At 40.1% G+C, this 17,901-nt stretch overlaps 1 protein-coding gene and 1 long non-coding RNA gene across 2 annotated transcripts in view; one reads left to right on the top strand and one right to left on the bottom strand.

Moving 5' to 3' along the window:
- Positions 1–321: 321 nt before the first annotated feature.
- Positions 322–16,973, bottom strand: SRI (sorcin). Its single transcript, XM_055272839.2, has 8 exons — positions 16,811–16,973; positions 15,727–15,810; positions 13,990–14,059; positions 7,725–7,768; positions 6,821–6,968; positions 6,182–6,295; positions 5,322–5,380; positions 322–3,381 (listed from the first exon to the last, which is right to left on the bottom strand). Exons 1-8 carry the CDS (start codon positions 16,859–16,861, stop codon positions 3,355–3,357), a joined length of 597 nt encoding a protein of 198 aa, XP_055128814.1. The 5' UTR covers positions 16,862–16,973; the 3' UTR covers positions 322–3,354.
- The window catches only part of LOC134736212 (uncharacterized), a 149,614-nt gene continuing 147,530 nt past the window's right edge, over positions 15,818–17,901 (top strand). The window contains exon 1 of the long non-coding RNA XR_010120086.1: positions 15,818–16,092. This is a non-coding gene — a long non-coding RNA (uncharacterized lncRNA). The remainder of the gene's footprint in view (positions 16,093–17,901) is intronic.

Below are 17,901 nucleotides of genomic sequence, written 5' to 3'. Positions count from 1 at the left end.
TCCTTGTAAGCACTTCCTCTCTCACCCTAATGAGGATCAATTTCCTATATCCTGTCCTGTAGACCGGGCAGTGGTGCTTAGTTAATAAGCTCACCTGTGCTGCATTCTAAAGCACTGAGCCTAGGATGGGCTCATGAGTTCATTGCCTAAAAACTGTTCCACCCTGGCCTTTTCATCTTCCAGGCAGGCATTTTACCTATCCATCATTATTCTGGCATTTGCGGGGTCCTTGCCATCCGCTCATAGGCTGCATAGGAAATAAGTTAAAAGTAGTCAAGGTACTGTTTTAATGTGAGAAAAAGAGAAGGAAGAAGTCACTGATGAAGGGTTTGTACATTTATTATGAGATTTTAAAAGTTTATGGTGATTACATATAGCTCCATTTCTTGCATTTATAATATTTTAGTCATATAATAAGTCATTTAGATGAACACTGAAACAGTAACTCGGCTGAGCCAAAGCAAAGTCTAGTTCACAGATGGCAGCCAGCTCATGGACTTGTACCACCTGGAACATCAGGCTGAAGGAGAGTCCAAACTCCAATTTGACTCAGTAGACACAAGAGCTTTAATTTGACTGCTGTGGTGCAAATCTACACCAACTATCCCCAGGTCTCTAGCAGCCACATTCCTATGGAAGTGCACGAAATGTGTTAAAAGTACTTCATAATCATGGATCTCTTGAAACACAAGAGTAAAGCACACATCTCCAAAATAAAATTAAATCCTAAATGAGGGTGATTTGAGGAGCTTAATTCTCCAAATAGTTGAAGTGTTCAAGCTTGAACTCACAGCTTTACCATGCTCCAACTAGATTCTTTAAGAAAAAGTAAACAGACCAGGAAATAATTTTAAAGTAGTGGATGAGGCTATACTAGAAGTATACAATGAATTAAACACAACCCAACATAAAATAGAAATAAGGCAACAGGAGATTTCACTTGTAATGAAGACTGGCTGTAATTAAAGGAGATGAATACATCAAATTTGTCAAGGGGAAGGAAAATTTCTAACTGCAAGGACATACTGAAAACTATGCTCCGTGCTTTTGGAAAGAATGAAAGCAGAAGGGGAGGAGATAAAGAGATTCGTTTTGAGGTATCAATAATTAAAACGGAATTAACTGAATGATGTCTGATATGGTTTGGCTCTGTGTCCCCACCCATATCTCATCTCGAATTGTAATCCCCATGTGTCCAGGGAGGGACCTGTAAGCCTTACATCGAGGGAGGGAAGTGATTGGATCATGGGGGCGGTTTCCCCCATGAAGTTCTTGTGATAGTGAGTTCTCATGAGATCTGATGGCTTTATAAGCATCTGGCACTTCCCTGCTTGCATTTCTCTCTCCTGCTGCCTTGTGAAGAAGGTGCCTGCTTCAACTCCCGCCATAATTATAAGTTTCCGGAGGCCTCCCCAGCCATGTGGAACTGTGAGTCAAACCTCTTTCCTTCATAAATTACCCAGTCTTGGGTAGTGTCTTTATAGTAGTGTGAGAACAAACTAATATAATGTCAGAGGGATGGTTTTATATTCATCCCAAAGCCAATTCGGAACCACAATTGATGCAGCACACCTTGGGACTTGTTCAAATATGTCCCATAACCTTCAGCAAGGCCTTCTTCTCTACTGCTTATCCTCAACCAGGAAATTACCATTTCCTTAAACTATGATTTCCTCAGAGGACCCTGGTGAGTTGAAACCAAACAGCAGGTGCTAGGACACTGAAGGTGAGCTCCCTGCCTCCTAATCCTCTGAGCCCCTTTTTGGCCCTTTTCTAGACAGCCCAGGCTCAAGCAGAGCTTTGTGGCCTCACAGACAATATACGGAGATGCCATCTATAGTCACCATGTAATATATAGCAGGCTGCTTCACATTCTGATATATAACCTGGGCTAACTAACTTGCCATAGTTATATGTTAGGTTTGAATAATATATATTTTAACAATATTTTAAAAAATTAATAGTGAAATGAGGCTAAAGATGCTTAGAGAAAATGTTTTATTTTCATTAGTTGACAACTAATTGTTCAGTTGAATGGTAAGTCTCACACTGCATCCTAAAATAAGACAGATACTCTGCTGGCAAGTAGAAAATAGACTAATTTCATTTTTTATCTGTTAAGCTCTCTTGATAAAAAAGGCAAACCAGGCCAGTTTTAAATTTAAGAAACACTAACATTGTTAGTGCTTCTTGTATCAACACACTTTTCATATTCAGAACTACTCCCAAGAGATAACATATTATCTCCTTTTCAAAGATGGGGAAACTGAAACTTGGCATTATCTATAATGACCAAACCACATAGTAAGAGGCACAAGCCAGCATTAGAATTCAGATCTTACTTGAAAGTGTACAGCTTAAAATTTTTTTAAAAAAATTCCTTCCATTATAAATGTAGTACCTGCTTACTGGAGAATGTTTGGAAAAGCAGTAAGAAGGGAGAAGATGAACTCATGATCCTGACTCCCAGTGGTAGCCAGATCAATGTTTTGGTACATACTTTCCAATACTCTGCTATGTATATTTTTTAAAGTGTGAATACATGGTATATCAAAATGGATGTATCAGTATTTTAAAAACTAAAATCTGATTTTAAACGGAAAGCATGTAGAAAATCTGAAAAATACTGAAATATATAAAGAAAATTAAAGTCATCTAGAATTCTATTAATCAAAAATAAACATTGTTAATATTTTCACATATTCCCTTAGTCTTTTTCTATCAATTTTCTTTTTATATAGTTAAGCCTATAATGTACAAGATTTTTAAGGAGAGTTAACAAAGGTTTAAATAGATGACAAAAAGGGACTTGGTGACAGATAGTATTTGCCAATCAAATTATTCAATAGGTTTTGAAGGGCCTGTGCTAAACTTCTACTAAGGTGAATCCTGACATGGATTACTGGATTACCTTTTTTGTTGTTTTATTGTACCCAAGTGGGTCTATGTCATTTACCTAAGTTTTTATGTGTGGAGTATTCTTTCTAGGAGACAAAGATAACACCTGTAGTCTGAGTAACAGTTTTTAGTGTCTCACAATGAAAAATAAATAATGTGACTTAAACATTTTGCATACTTAAATTTACATAGAGTTTTAGCAAGAAAATAAGGCATGACTGATAATGGCTCAGGAAAGTTCTAAATGGTGTAACAGACTAGATCTTATTAAAGTTCCGAAGAATTTATTATCAAAACTAAAATAAAACTTCAGTTGTACATAAAGTAATAAACTTTACAACAGCTGTTGAGAGAAAGTCGCGATATAAGTTTACACATATTACCGAAGGCAAAGAGGACAAGCAAAGGAGAGCTCCAGTTGGAATGTCGATTACATTCATGCAGCTTCCTCTTGATTTAAACACTCATGACACACTGAATGAACTGAAAGAAAAATCAGTGTTATATGACAGACCTCAAAGCACTTAATACAGCACAGCCTATTTCTGGCAGCTTACATTGGGTTTTCTAGTTTGAACGTGGGTAAAACAACCCCTACAACTTTCTAAGATATGAGTAAATGATAGATGGAAAAGTTTCCTTTTTTTAGGGAAGCAGTCTAATATAAAATCCATAGGGTTTCTCACATCAAAACTTCTTAGAGAAAGCAGATATAACTTCAATGGATAAATAATTTAAATAATTATTTGAATAATTATTTTTCCAAATAATATCTAAGACTAGAAATGGCCATGGTCAAAGGCACTTACCACAAACACAAATAACTGGAGTTTATACTGTTGTATCACGGGATTTCCAAACTGCACAGTATTACCCCATTACTCTAATGGAACACCTTAAACAGTTTATTCCCTTAAAATCTGCTTTATTAAAATAAACTGTAGCATGCAAGTATATGTATGCACAGAAACAGAACAGCTAACCCTTCAGATACCTGAGATTAGAAATACCAGTACTTGCTGTGAAATGTTGGCTTCCTCACTAAACATAAAGCAACAGATTCTGCTCTATCAGTGTTCCCTACACTACTAAGGTATTGTACACTGCTAACCCTTGCAGCTCTATTGCAAGGTCAAGGTGATTATCCCTATTTTAGAGAAAAGGAAAATAAGGATCAGGATGTTTAGAAATCTTTTAAGTAGCCCCATCTGAAGTCAAAGCCCATGGTCTTTCTTTCCATTCCCCAGGCAGCCTCCTGATCTTTAGAAACAGCAAGGGGACTGTCAACTAAGAAGTTAACGCATGTTGAAGAGAACACACCCTTAAGCAGGTAAAATAAGCATATTCACACACACATACGTGTACTTATAACTGCAGCAGCTGCTAAACCAAAAATACATGCAGCTTATATTTTGTAATGGAGAATGGAATATTCAGTGATTACAGTCATTTCAATTCTACAATTTTTTTTTTTTTTTTAAATCAATGGCTGAGCAAAAACTGAAGAAACAAGTAACCAATCTCCCTAGCTTTGTTATATACATCCAGCTAATGCCATCAAAGATGGCACTTGGTTATGTTCACACTGGTTACGTGGCCTTACCCTACCCTTGTTTAGTGTGGCTGTTTAGTAAATAACTTGTTTTAGATTGTGATTTGGCTGGGAGCAGTGGCTCACACCTCTAATCCCAGCACTTTGGGAGGCCTAAGCGGACAGATCACAAGGTCAGGAGATCGAGACATCCTGGCTAACACAGTGAAACCCCGTCTCTACTAAAAATACAAGTGTGGTGACAGACGCCTGTAGTCCCAGCTACTCAGGAGGCTGAGGCAGGAGAATCACTAGAACCCGGAGGCGGAGGTTGCAGTGAGCTGAGATCGCACCACTGCACTCCAACTTGGGCAACAGAGCGAGACTCTGTCTCAAAAAAAAAAAATTGTGATTTAAGTTGGTGCCTGCCTTATGCCCTCAATGAAGAACATTAGGTATGTAAAGCTATTGAGCTGTTATCTATTCTCAATGACTGACATGATTTGTTTATAGAAGACAAACGCAGATAGGATATCTGCATAGTGTTTTTCAAGGGCATTTCTAATAGAAATCTTACAACAGCTCAGTGAAAAAGGCATTACTACTATATCTTCTTTATTCATACAGTGTCACAGCAATTAAGAAACCTGCTTAAGTGACCCAGCTAATAAATACAAGGCTGGGTCTTGAACCCATGTCTTTGAATGCAAATCAAACTATGGTCTAACTATAGTAAAGACTAATACATGAAATTCTGGATGATAACTTTCTAACTTTTGAATCCCTTATGTCTCTGGCATCCTTAAGATATTCTTAACAGCTAATTTCAAAGGGATACCCATCTGGTCTACATCTTTTTCATCTACTATATCTCTTAATTTCTAAGACTTACATCATCATATGGGAAATTCACAACACCTTGCTGAGCAGTATCCCGTCTTCGAAAGCTGTCTGTAAAACAACACAGTAAAATTTATGGTTTTTCTTTAAACAGTTTTTCTAAAATCATAAAAGTTAGTTATTTTGGCATTGAATTCACATTGCAGTAACATTTAAATTGTGCAACCAATTAACATAAAAGACCAAAGCAAAGAAGCCAACTATATGAATAGTAAAAGATTTAATATGCAACAAAGTAACAGGCAGAAGCTGCCCAACTGTGGTTTTTTTTTTTTTAGATCTGGAGAAAATACCTTATCCAAAGTCAGTAAAAGCTGTGCAACTTCCATGGCGGAAAATACCTTACCCAAAGTCAGTAAAAGCTGTGCAACTTCCATGGCCATTACTTAATTGTGATAAAAGCACAGAATTTCTAGCTTCTCAATAAAAAAAGATACTGCTTAAGAAACAGATAGAGTCTCCGGTATAACAAATGGGCTGTGATCAGTTTCTCTACCATTTCGGCTCTGCCGTATAGAAAAGGATTTTATTTTAATTTCACTCTTTCCAAATATTTCACATTCTAGGGAAAAATTCATTATAATCTGGTCAAAAATGCACAAGTTAGCTGATTATGTTTTAGAACATTTTAGTAAAATTTAATTGTTTATTTTAATGGCAGATTACTTACTAATCTAAAATAAATTCTGGAAAAAAAAATTATTTTGCCAGATATGCTTAATAGTAATCTGAAAAAACTACTAAAGCAAGAGAAAAATTTGGGAAGAATAAAAGTTGAGAAGCACTGAGAGATGCAATGTAATAAAAACTGTGTCTTGGCTTGTGGTGATGACATGACCTTATAGAACTCACCTGTAAGAGCCCTCAGTTTGACGCAGCAGGCGATGTAGTCATCGAAGGTGATCTTTCCATTGGTGCTGTATCGTTTTGCAATTGAATTCACAGCCTGGGGACTCAACCTAAATCCTAAAAGTCATCCAGTAAAAAGGTTAAAGGATTGCAAAAGCTCATTAAAAAATAAAATAAACAAGCACTATTTTATTTTTTAAGACTGCAAACTCATATTAATTATGAACACATAATTTCTAAGAAAACAGAAACTGCCTTCAGGTAGCAATTATTTATTTATTTATTTATTTACGAGAGGGAGTCTCACTCTGTTGCCCAGGCTGGAGTGCAGTGGTGCGATCTTGGCTCACTGCAACCTCTGCCTCCTGTGTTCAAGCGATTCTCCTGTCTCAGCCTCCCGAGTAGCTGGGATTGAAGGTGCATGCTGCCATGCCTGGCTAATGTTTTTGTATTTTAGTAGAGACGGGGTTTTACCGTGTTGCCCAGGCTGGTCTTGAACTCCTGAGCTCAGGCAATCCACCTTCCTTAGCCTCCCAAAGTGCTGGGATTACAGGCGTGAGCCACTGCGCCCGGCCTAGTTTTAAAAATAAAAAACAACTAACTTCTACCAATGAATGGAGAGTTCTAGTAAGCCATACCCACCCATTGTTGTCAGGGCCTTCTGCAATTCTTGTGGATCTACTGTTCCACTCCTGTCAGTGTCAAAACTGATAAAGTGTTGTCTCCAGCCATTCAGTACAGCCCAGAGTTCTTTAAATTCATTGAAACCCATTGTGCCAGACATATCTCTCTGAACTTTAATCAAGGATTAGAGCTGTATTTTGCAATATTTTCTAAGGATTAAATGAAAGATCAAGGATAAGGGGAATTCAATATTCAATGGCTAAAAAAGTTATTGTAGATTATTCTTGGTATGATGTAAGATTAATGATTTAAAAATAGAATAAAAAGGGGCTATGGAGAAAAAGCTCAAGTGCCTATTTTTACTGTGGGGAAAAGATAACTTACATGACTTGATTATAAGGAAATAGCACTGCCATTGTGAACCACTTATAAAAAGCAGTCTTGTTACTGGAACTAGGCTGTACTTTCTGGGTGCTTCAGGCTATGCTGTTTGCCCTTCTGTCCTAACATCATCTCTGGTAATATTATTCCCTTGTTTAGTACCCCCAGACAAATGAGGTGGGATGGAACGCACTAGATAGTCAGCACTACCTAAACTCAGTCCAACAACTGGGATGTGAAAAATCCCATCGCTTGCACAGGAATCAATTTAAAGAAAAAAAAGCTGTCCTGACACTCTGGACTCTATACTTGTTCTATAATACTTTGATATTTCCTTGAATTCCTGAACAACATTCTGTTTACTAAATTTCTTTTCTTCCTTTATTCACACCAAATTCCACCCTATAATTGAAGCTAATTATTTCAGAAAGCTTTTTAGTGATCATTTATTACTTTGTGTTTACTAGATATTAATTCTAAGATGAATTCCTTTAGAATTTTAGAAAAAATTATTCCAGACAACCATCAAGGTAAAGGATACATCCAGCATTGAAACCATAAGCCGGCAAGTCTCCAGGTTAAAAGCTGTTGAATCAAGAAAAGTAGATACATATTAACACAAGTCCAAAAATTCACATTATACTGGATACTTTCAAATTAATTAGAAATATGATTATTTACACTTTTATTTTTACATGCTACTCAATTTACGTGTGACTAATCATATGGACCTTCAAAGTAGCCTTTTCTCCATAAAGAGGATTTTTCGCTAGGAACCCAAATTTGATTTAAATAAATTTGATAGAATTCCTTTTAAAAAGTATTACATAGGCCGGGTATGGTGGCTCACGCCTATAATCCCAGCACTTTGTGGGGCGCCAAGACAGGTGGATCACGTGAGGTCAGGAGTTTGAGACCAGCCTGGCCAACATGGCAAAAACTTGTCTCTACTAAAAATACAAAAATTAGCCAGGCGTGGTGGCACACACCTGTAATCTCAGCTACTCAGGAGGTTAAGGCAGGAGAATTGCTTGCACCTGGGAGGAGGAGGTTACAGTGAGCTGAGATCATGCCACTGCACTCCAGCCTGGGTGACAGGGCAAGACTCCATCTCAAAAAAAAAGAAAAAAGTATTACATAGTACTGTTCATACTTTCTTGCTTTGAAACTGTAATATAGCAAGTTCAAGTCACCATAACGAACCATAATGTATTATATCCAACACGGTGGGTGGGAAGTCAGGGTTGCTTTGTTCCTACTCATAAATGACTATAAATTGCTGGTTTTGCTAATTTTGTGTCTGATTACTTGTTTTTCTATTTTCCCTTCAATGTCAGGTACTGAGCAGTAACCTCCTACCTCAAATAGTCTATGACCTCTTAGCTTATATATGAAACCAGATAAATATGGTTGTTAGAATTATGTGTTAAATAAGAGTACTCTAGATAAGAAGACCCCATGACCAATTCAGTGGTGGCCACTATTCAGAAGCCTTTTTAATTTACCTACAGTTTAGGAGTGTTACGAGGGCATTCTGGTACTTCACTTATGTAACCAAACCAGAGCACACATATGGGTGTGGTTACTGGTAATCTAAGCATTAGGAAATTAAAAACAAATAACCTCTTACATTGTATTAATGGGAATCAATGACTGAAGAAATTGTATAGGTACAAAGAAGCTATAAGGCTAAATGGCAGAAGTGACAAGGGTCATGTGGGAAAAGCTGGTATAAATTATGCAAGTTTGTTAACACAGAACATTTTTTACAGCTCTTTCTAGCTTCATATTTTTTTCTCTAACCAAACTGAAATTAAAACACAACTGTGCTAATTACTGTAATGTCTCCCAACAGTGCAAATGATAGGTTTCACACATTTAATAGATTCCTGTGTTTGGCATATGCTTTACTGGAAATAAAAAGACTAGTGACTGTGTCTATTTTGGTCCTTCAATCTCCATTTGATCCACAGATAATATCCTCTGAGGTGAGAAGAGGAGGAAGCACTTTTTACACTTTTGGGAAAGAGCTGGTAGATTCTTCATTCTGACTTTTAAGTTGTATGGAGGTATGAAGTCGCTCTAATCTGGAGCTGTAGTTCTCCATGCTGGTGCTTATCAGAATCAAAGCTTTAAAAGATTCCGATACCTGGGCTACACCATAGAACAATTAAATCAGGAACTCTGAGTGTGGGACCCAGGTATTTGTATTTTTAAAAAGGTTTTCAGATGATTCTAGTGAGCAGCCAAGGCTGAGACCACCATTCTACTCAAAGTATGATTCCTGGACCAGCCATATTAGCATCACCCAGAAGCTTGAAGAACTGCAGAGTCTCAGCCCTTAACCTACACCAATAAAATCAGAAACTGAATTTTAGCAAATGTGCAGGTGATACATACTCATGTTAAAGAAGCTGGCTCAACCTGAACCAGCATGGAAACCTGTTAGAGGTGAAATTCTCAGGGCTCACTCCAGACCTCTGAATGAGAAACTCCAGGGCAGGACCCAGCAATCTGGTTTTTGTCAGCTTTCCAGGTGATGCCAATGCTGCTCAAGTTTAAGAACTACTGCTCGGGACGGCTTGAAAACCATGGGGCAGAGCCAACTGTGTTGGGCTCATATGAAGGTATTAAAGGGGCAATGAGGCAGACAGCTTCTCTGTCTCTGTTAATGAATGGCACCCCCATCCACTCAGCAGTCACCCAAGCCAGAAACCTGGGAGCCTCTTCAATTCCCTTTCCACCAATAATCAATCACCTTCTAAACAGCTGCAGAGTCCATTTCCAGCCCCACTGTCTCTTTAGTTAGCATTTCTCTCACCTGTATGACTCCAACAGCTCCCTAATGGGCATCTCTGACTCTTGTTTTACTTCCATGTCCCCCAATTTGTTAGTCTTTACCCTACAGTCAGGGGTGGTATGTGCTCTCCTATGTAAAACCCAGTATCAGTGATCTACTGTTCTCAGGATAAAGTCCAAGCACCTTAACTGGCACATAAGGTAACACACTTATTTTGCCAGTCAAGCTCATCTCTTACGCTTGTTCAACCCCATACACTATCTTCATGGAGAATTTTTCAGTTTCTTGACTGAACCATGCTATTTCTGGGTCTTCTGCACATGCTGTTCTAACAGCCTAGGACACAACTTCCCCATCCCACTCACTTCATGGTCGGCCTCATTTTTGCTGGACTTTCACTTCTGCTCAGCATAGGTATCAATTCTGCAAGGAAAACTTTCCTGACTCCTGTCTGGGTTATGTGCCCATCCTATGTGATTCCACAGCCTCTCTCCTTACTTATCCCAGTGGTTTTCCCAACACCCAGGCAGTGATTGTGGCTACAGAGCCAGCACCTAGCTCATAGGAAGTATTCACTAAAAATGCACTGGTATGGTTGGATGGCACCAAATTCTCATCCCCACGCAAGAAGCTGCAGAGCCCTGCACTTTATATGTACAACCCTCTCAGATCATCTAAGAAGGAATGTTTTTTGAATAAAATTTTCTGATCTTTACTAATGCTCAAAAATTAATGTATAATCTTAAATTAAAATGCCAATGAGGCTACAGGGCTATAATTTTTCTGACTTAGAAAATTTTCCATATTCATTAACTCAACAGCCACTGTTAAGTACTTATTATGTTCAGGGCTCAGGGTAACAGGAACTTGGGAGATAAAATTGTAAAACTGCATACTGTCCTAGCTGACAGTCTAAGAAAAGATAAGTCACATACACATACAACCCTAATCATGGTGGAGTGCTAAATTATAATGGAAGGGCCAGAAAGTACCAGAAGGGTTGAGAAGTGAGAGGCTCCTTTCCAGTAAGAGAATCAAGAAAGGCTTCATTGAAGACACAGAATTTAAGCCAAGCCTTGAATGACAAGAATGATGGGGGCATTTGGTGACAGCTAAGGACCAGCATAAGCAAAGAGAGAAGTGGAAGGCCCAGGACAGGCAAAGCGTAAGTGAATGGCTCAATATGACTTTCAAAGAGTACAAAAGGAGTGGGAGAAAATATGTTTGGTCAGGGGAGGGTGCATTACAGAGGACCTTGAATTCCTTCTAAGCTGTTAGTAAAGACTGAGGAGGAGAGGGACAGATCAGGAAGATCAGGAATCTGGTCCTCTTTTGTGAGAAGGATCTGAAAGGGCAGTGAGATGGCAGTGAACAAAAGTGAATGAACAAAAAATACACCATTCTAGACAGTTCCAATGAACTAGAACGCTGATGTCCAATACGTTTTGGTAAGGAAAACTCTTTCTCAATTTTGTTAAGAGTATAACTTTTATTAGTGTTAATTCTATTTTAATTAAATATTTAAAATTAAAATTATAAGTATTATAGTTACATAAACGTAACTACATATAATTATAACTAAATTATAATTAAAATTCAACATTTTGAAATAAATTAATTTAAATTAAATAATGTTAATTTTAATAATTTCCAAAGAATCTCTGCTGTAATTTACCTTTACTCTTTTTCTTCTCTTCTGTTCATTCTACTAGAATGCCTCAAACATCTTTTCTTCTCACAGAAACATACAATATAACGGACCTAGAAGGAAAGCCCTACCTCCAGCTGTTTCTCTCAACCTTACCACAGACGAACAACTAAATTCAGGAAAAAAGAGAAGCTGAATTACAATCTTACTGACTGGAACACAACTTCTCTCACCAACTCCACCTCTAGGTATGACTGCTTCCTTTTAAACTGGTTAAGAAGGGCCCATAGGCTCTGAACTGGAGTATCCCACCTGCCCATCCAATTTGGATCTGTGCTTTTTGGTTCGGAAGCTGGGTTTAAAAGACTAATGGCCATATAATATCTGTATTACAAAACCCTGACACCTCATATGGAGGATGGTTCTGTGGTTCAGTATAGCCACCAGAGAGTAGGCAAAGGGTTCAATCACATAGTCCCCATGACTCAGGAAATGCTTTCTCTTTAATGCGTTGATCTAAGGCCATCACTAAATGTGGCTTTCTCAATGAAATTTTAAAAGGACTGCTCTCTAAGAATATATAACCCATTTTGTTAGTCAGATTCTAAAATCTGCCACACCTCATCTACTGAAAGGATGTAGAATAACAGGACATGCTGTGATCTCACGCACTTTAGTAAACCCTGCTAATAGGCAGGCCTACCTTGTTTACCAGCTCAACTGCATAACAATTAACAATTTAAATGTACTGCCTACACAGTAAAGAAAAACATCCCCTAAGCCAAAAAGTGCTTATTTTGTTTAGGACTACATTAAATAACAGGAACTTGAAAGGTTCTTTGTTTGTATTAATTCCTCCAATTAGGAAAGAGTAATACGATACTAAAGTCACACAAAACAAAGGATGATGAAAACAAACGCAAAGGGTTCAAAGACAGCCATCTAATACATGCCATGTCAAATAGTTTAAAAAAAAAGGCCACTATAAATTCACAAGTGTGAATTCTAGTTTGAACATTTTAATCCACAGCTAACCATGAAATTGGGTCTTCAATTCCATGTTTTGTCTCAATTAACAACTGGCAAAGAAGTTGGCAGGTAATGTATTTGAACTAAGACATTATTCTCTACCCTGGAAATCTATCATGTTCAAGATCTAATTTCAAGACGAACCACTTCATGTGTGTTGGATGACGAGAAGCCCCCAATTGGGATGCAGCAATTTTTTGGATTTTTTGAGACAGGCTATCACCCAGGCTGGAGTGCAGTGGCACAATCTTGGCTCACTCCAACCTCCGCCTCCTGGGCTCCTATAATCCTACCACCTCAGCCTCCTGAGTAGCTGGGACCACAGGTACATGCCACGATGCCTGGCTAATTTTTAAATTTTTTGCAGAGACAAGGTCTCACTATGTTGCCCAGGCTAGTCTTGAACTCCTGGGCTCAAGCAATCCTCCCACCTCAGCCTCCTAAAGTGCTGAGATTACAGGTGTGAGCCACTGTGCCCTGCCAGGGAAGGGGCATCTTTGCAGTATTTCACTACTCTCAGCTCATGGCAGAGTGCTCAAAAGGCAGGGGTAGGGCAAGGGCTGAATTATGGAGCAGCAGGTCCAGTAAGTAGAAAGGGCACTTCCCACTTAGCCTGAATACATTCTATGAAGTAGAAGAGGAAAGACCTGAGGGATGTCATGGCAACCACTTATGTTAGCAAGAGCATGGCCAAAGCTCAAGAGACCAGGAGTGCAGGATAGGCCACTCAGGGACCAGGGGAGCAGGAGCAGCCACTCAAAGCCTTAAGTGCCACCAGGTCAGGGCAGAGTAGGCTCTTGGCAAGTAACAGTAAATGTCAGTTCCTAATGTCAGTTAATGACACCTAACCTGGCAGATTCCATTTCAGCACCCTACCTTGTCCTCTGTGAAGGAGGCCACCCAAACTGTCTCACTGGTTCTAGGTACACAAAATCCAAATCTGAGAAATCCACTAAATTGGCAGGTAGGATGGAATAATTTATTATTATTATTATTTTAGACACGAGGTCTTGCTCTGTTGCTCAGGCTGGAGTGCAGTGGTACAATCATAGATTACTGCAGCCAAAATCTCTTGGCTTCAAGCAATCCTCCCGCCTGGGCCTCTGAAGTACTGGGATTACAGGTGTTGAGCCACTGTGCCCAGCCTGGAGTGATTTAAAAACTGTTTTCAAATCAACATTTTGAAATAGTACTGTATTTTAGCTTTTGGAATTCTAAACTTTGCTAGATCAGACAAGCTCAGTTTTCTTGAAGGCTGTAATCACAAGTAACAGCTAAGATAGGAAACACGAAAGTACATTTGGACAAACTTTGGGACTGTCAACTTACGTTTGTATCCTCCAGCAATGCCAGACTGTGTCAGACATCTCTGCAATTCATCAGCATCTATCTGCCCATCCTTTTGAAAAAAAATTAGAGGAATCATAATAGTGATTTGTACTTTCGAGTTATCTGTTTACCTTCAGCATTCAATGAAGCAATAACAACAAAGAAAATCAGTATCATCATGCCATCATGCATGACTTTTTATTAAAAGGAATGCCTTCCAAAAGTGGGCATTCTTTTCCTTAACCCACTTCCAAAAGTAATTTAATGATGAAAGAAAGAGTCTGTCTTGGCAACTACTCTTCTCTCAATCTGAGCTAGGAAACTGCTACAGCTAAACATTTTTAAATAATTTTTTTTTGAGGGGGGTGGAGAGAGCAAGGTACACACCAGACATCAGTAAATAGAAGGCTTGGTTCAAACAGGAAAAGGCCTCCTTGGTCACTTTTTCTTATGATATAGTGAATCATTTTCTTCAGAGCACAAATACATCTGGAAGATTCACATTAGGTTCCCAGTGCCCATTCACTGGCTGAACTGGGAAAGAACTAGATATATGTGGTTTTTAGGGACTTTAAAATAAAATACCTGAATCCTCAAGTCACTGGGTATTATAAGTTATAAATGAGGAGCAAGATCAGCAATTTGAAAGACAATGGGTATGCTGAATACAGGCCAGGGCTGCTGAAAGCTAAGCAGGTGGGGTCACTTACATGCTGGAGGTACTGGCAATCTAAGAATGCTAGTCTTGAGGTTTGCGATGTCTTGTGGTTTCAAAGATACGGATCATTAACAGATTAAGTAGATACTTAAGGGGAAGGTCTTCCAGTTTTAGACTATATTTTCCATTCAATTTCTTAAGCTGTATTTCTTAGAGTACTACCTTAAAAAGTGGTCTTAGGTTTTTTATCCCATAATATTCTACAGTTTTCACATTAAGATTTTGCTATTTCTAGCTTTTGGTCAAAACAAGACTAGGTTGAATTCCTAAGAACAAACATCCCCTCTGGACATGTCTGGGTTATACCAACAGTATATTTACTGTACACAGTGACCTCATGAGCTAGGGAAGTGTCCCCTCTCAATGTAAGATAGCACCTGTCAATGTAAGATAGCACCTGTCATACAACTCAATGCAGACAAGTGAAAGGTCTTGGGGAGCTGACCTTAACTGCTTCTCTGGGTCAACAGGCCACAACACCTAATAAGGACATGGAGGGGCTGACCTAGTAACAGCATCTGCATCAAAGAGAAACTACATTGTTCACAAGATTAACTTCCTGATACTAAGAAGGGAACAGTAACTTCCTTATTTAGAAGCTGGTGGGTTTTTACCAGATTTCCTAAGGAGGTGAATGATTAGCAATCAAGTTCAACCCAAAGAAAGTGCCATTAGAATCGAGCTATGTAATTACTAATATATGTCTTTAAGTTGTACAAACAAGGGTTTATATTTACCAGATCTTGAATTTCTTCGCTTGAAACCATCCTGGACCCTTTAATTCAACCACAAGTTTGGTTTCGAACTGAACTCACATAAATACGAGTAACACTTTGTCCTAATTTATTTTGAACATTCAGAAATAAAAAACTAAAATAAGAAACAAAGAACTTTTTTTTTCTTTTGCAGAAGCAAAGGGACTCAGTACCAGAGGAAGTTCGCTTTTCTGTGTCACTATATAAAGAGCTACCACAAATGCAGACAATAACGGCTCTTTAATATTAAAGGGAAAAGCTAACCTGTCCAGCTACAGCAGCGAAGTAACCATACAGCGGATCCTGAGTTTGTCCGGGAAACGCAGGCCCTCCGGGAGCCCCTCCATACTGTGAAACAGGAAACACATACACGTCATTCTGCCGAATCAAGTTTTCTTCTTTCACCACTGAGGGCTTTTGTGCAAGGCCAGACAACTGCCCGCCTGCCCGCCCTTCACGAGGCTCACCTCCCCACCACCGGGCACACTCTGCCAACACTCCACCCCTCTCCTCCATTCACACCCCGTAATTTAAAAACTGGCAACTTCGACCATAAAGATTTGCTGTGAAAGTGATGTCTACATATTTAAAGCAACTTTTAAAACCCCTATTAACCTGAAGGTTACTGAGGTGAGTGCAAACTAGGTAAGCCAATGAATGGCAGGGCTTCGAATTCTCCTTTTGTTGTTACAGCATTTATGGTATTTTAAGAGCGTTTTATGAACGATGGAAGGCTGGAGTTGGTAACATTCTGAGACGGGTGTAGCCTAGGGAAGAGTAACGTGTCTGGCCGGGCTGTATCTCGTGGGTGGCGAGGGAACATTGCCTGTCTCGGAAACAGTTCCCAAGACAACGCGCATCCCAGACGCCCGGCGAGGCTGCCTTCCTACAGGTCTTTTACTTCAGCAGGTTTTCCCTTTTTTTCCGTCCCCCTTCTCTTTTTTTTTTTTTTTTTTAACGGAGGAAGGTATATCATTCTAGAATAAAATGACTGTTGTTGCTTTGGGAGACAACCAAGAGGGCGGGGGTGGGGTGGGGGTCAGCCAACACCCAATTAACACGATTTCACGCCGCGTATCCGAGAAGCCGCAGGGTGGGCTTCTAGGGTCCCAGTCCACCCTCACCTTGGCCCCGCAGAGCCATCCAGGAGAAGGGACGGGGGAAACGAGGGGAGAGGCCGAATCGCAGGGGCCTAGGGCGAGGCCGCGAGCGCAGGGAGAAGCTGAAGGCGGAAGGAGCCCGGGCAGCCGCCCAGCAGCGCCTCACTCCGCTGGCCGCAGCATCTCCAAGGTGGCCTCTTAGCGCCTCGGAGCTGCCTGGGCCGCGATTCCGCGCAGTCAGCACTTACCCCGCCTGGGTAGTACCCGCCGCCGGCGCCAGGATGCCCCGGGTACGCCATGCTGCAGACTGCGCCGCCGCCGCCCTCGCCCTGTGCGCCAGGCCTTTCCGCCGCCTGCCCCGCCCCGCCCTGCTGCGAGGGGGCCGCCCCAGAGCGCACCACGCGGGCGTGGGGGACGCGCTCCGCAGCGGTCTCCAGCTCTTGCCTGTGCGCGCGGCCGTGGCTGTCCTGCCTGCGCGCTTCTTCGTATCTTTGCCATTACAGTGCTAATGCAGTGCACGGTTGAAGGTCCAGTGGTGGCCTACGACCTGCGAGGCAATTCAGACCAGGGACTTTCCTCCCTCCAAAACTAATGGCACATTCCAACACCAGTACAGCACCCCAGGAATTCATTTTTTTTTTTCCTTCGGACTTGGCTATTATCTAGCACATTTCTTATTATAAACAACTTTATTGGACAGGACGGAGCTACTATAAGCGGAGCGCACCATCGCGAGGCAGGGGTTTGGATGCGTTAGGGTAAGCCTTAGGTGCCAATGGGTGAAGGAGTCGTTGAAAGATGGAAATACGAAAGCGCCCTTGGAAAATAAGAATTAACTTGACGAACTGTGTGCAAGGGAGAGTTTAGCTTGTTGTTGGTTGCAAAGTTCATTGAACGACAACGGCGTATTTCCTTCCTAGGGGACAATTCCTTGCCTGTTTAAGCTGAGCGTGGCTCGTGTCCTGAGTAGGGCAGAGGGCATTTTCCGGGCAGGACAGCCTCACCCAGATCGTTCTTAGGAAAATGAATTGTTTGAATTATCTGGATGATTCAGATAAAGCAATCCATTTCCCTAAAATTATTCAGCTACTTTTTATACAAGAAAAGTTTAGAACAAACTAATAGTGTGCTACTAAGTATTCAGGAAGATAAGAGATAGGAACTTCGATGTAGGTTATTCTTCTTTACTTCATATATTTTTCTATCTCCCAGTTGAATAGTCCGAAGCAATTCAAGCGTGAGCTTTTTGTTTTGTTTTGTTTTGTGTAATTTCAATGACAGAAAATTGCTTGCCCTTCACTGTTAAGGACTAGACTTAATGATTTCCTGAATTTTCATA

This window comes from Symphalangus syndactylus, chromosome 3 (genome assembly GCF_028878055.3).
Source record: "Symphalangus syndactylus isolate Jambi chromosome 3, NHGRI_mSymSyn1-v2.1_pri, whole genome shotgun sequence".
Lineage (NCBI taxonomy): Eukaryota > Metazoa > Chordata > Mammalia > Primates > Hylobatidae > Symphalangus > Symphalangus syndactylus.
The sequence above is the reverse complement of the archived record's forward strand: the minus strand, read 5'-3'. Positions and strand labels throughout refer to the sequence as shown.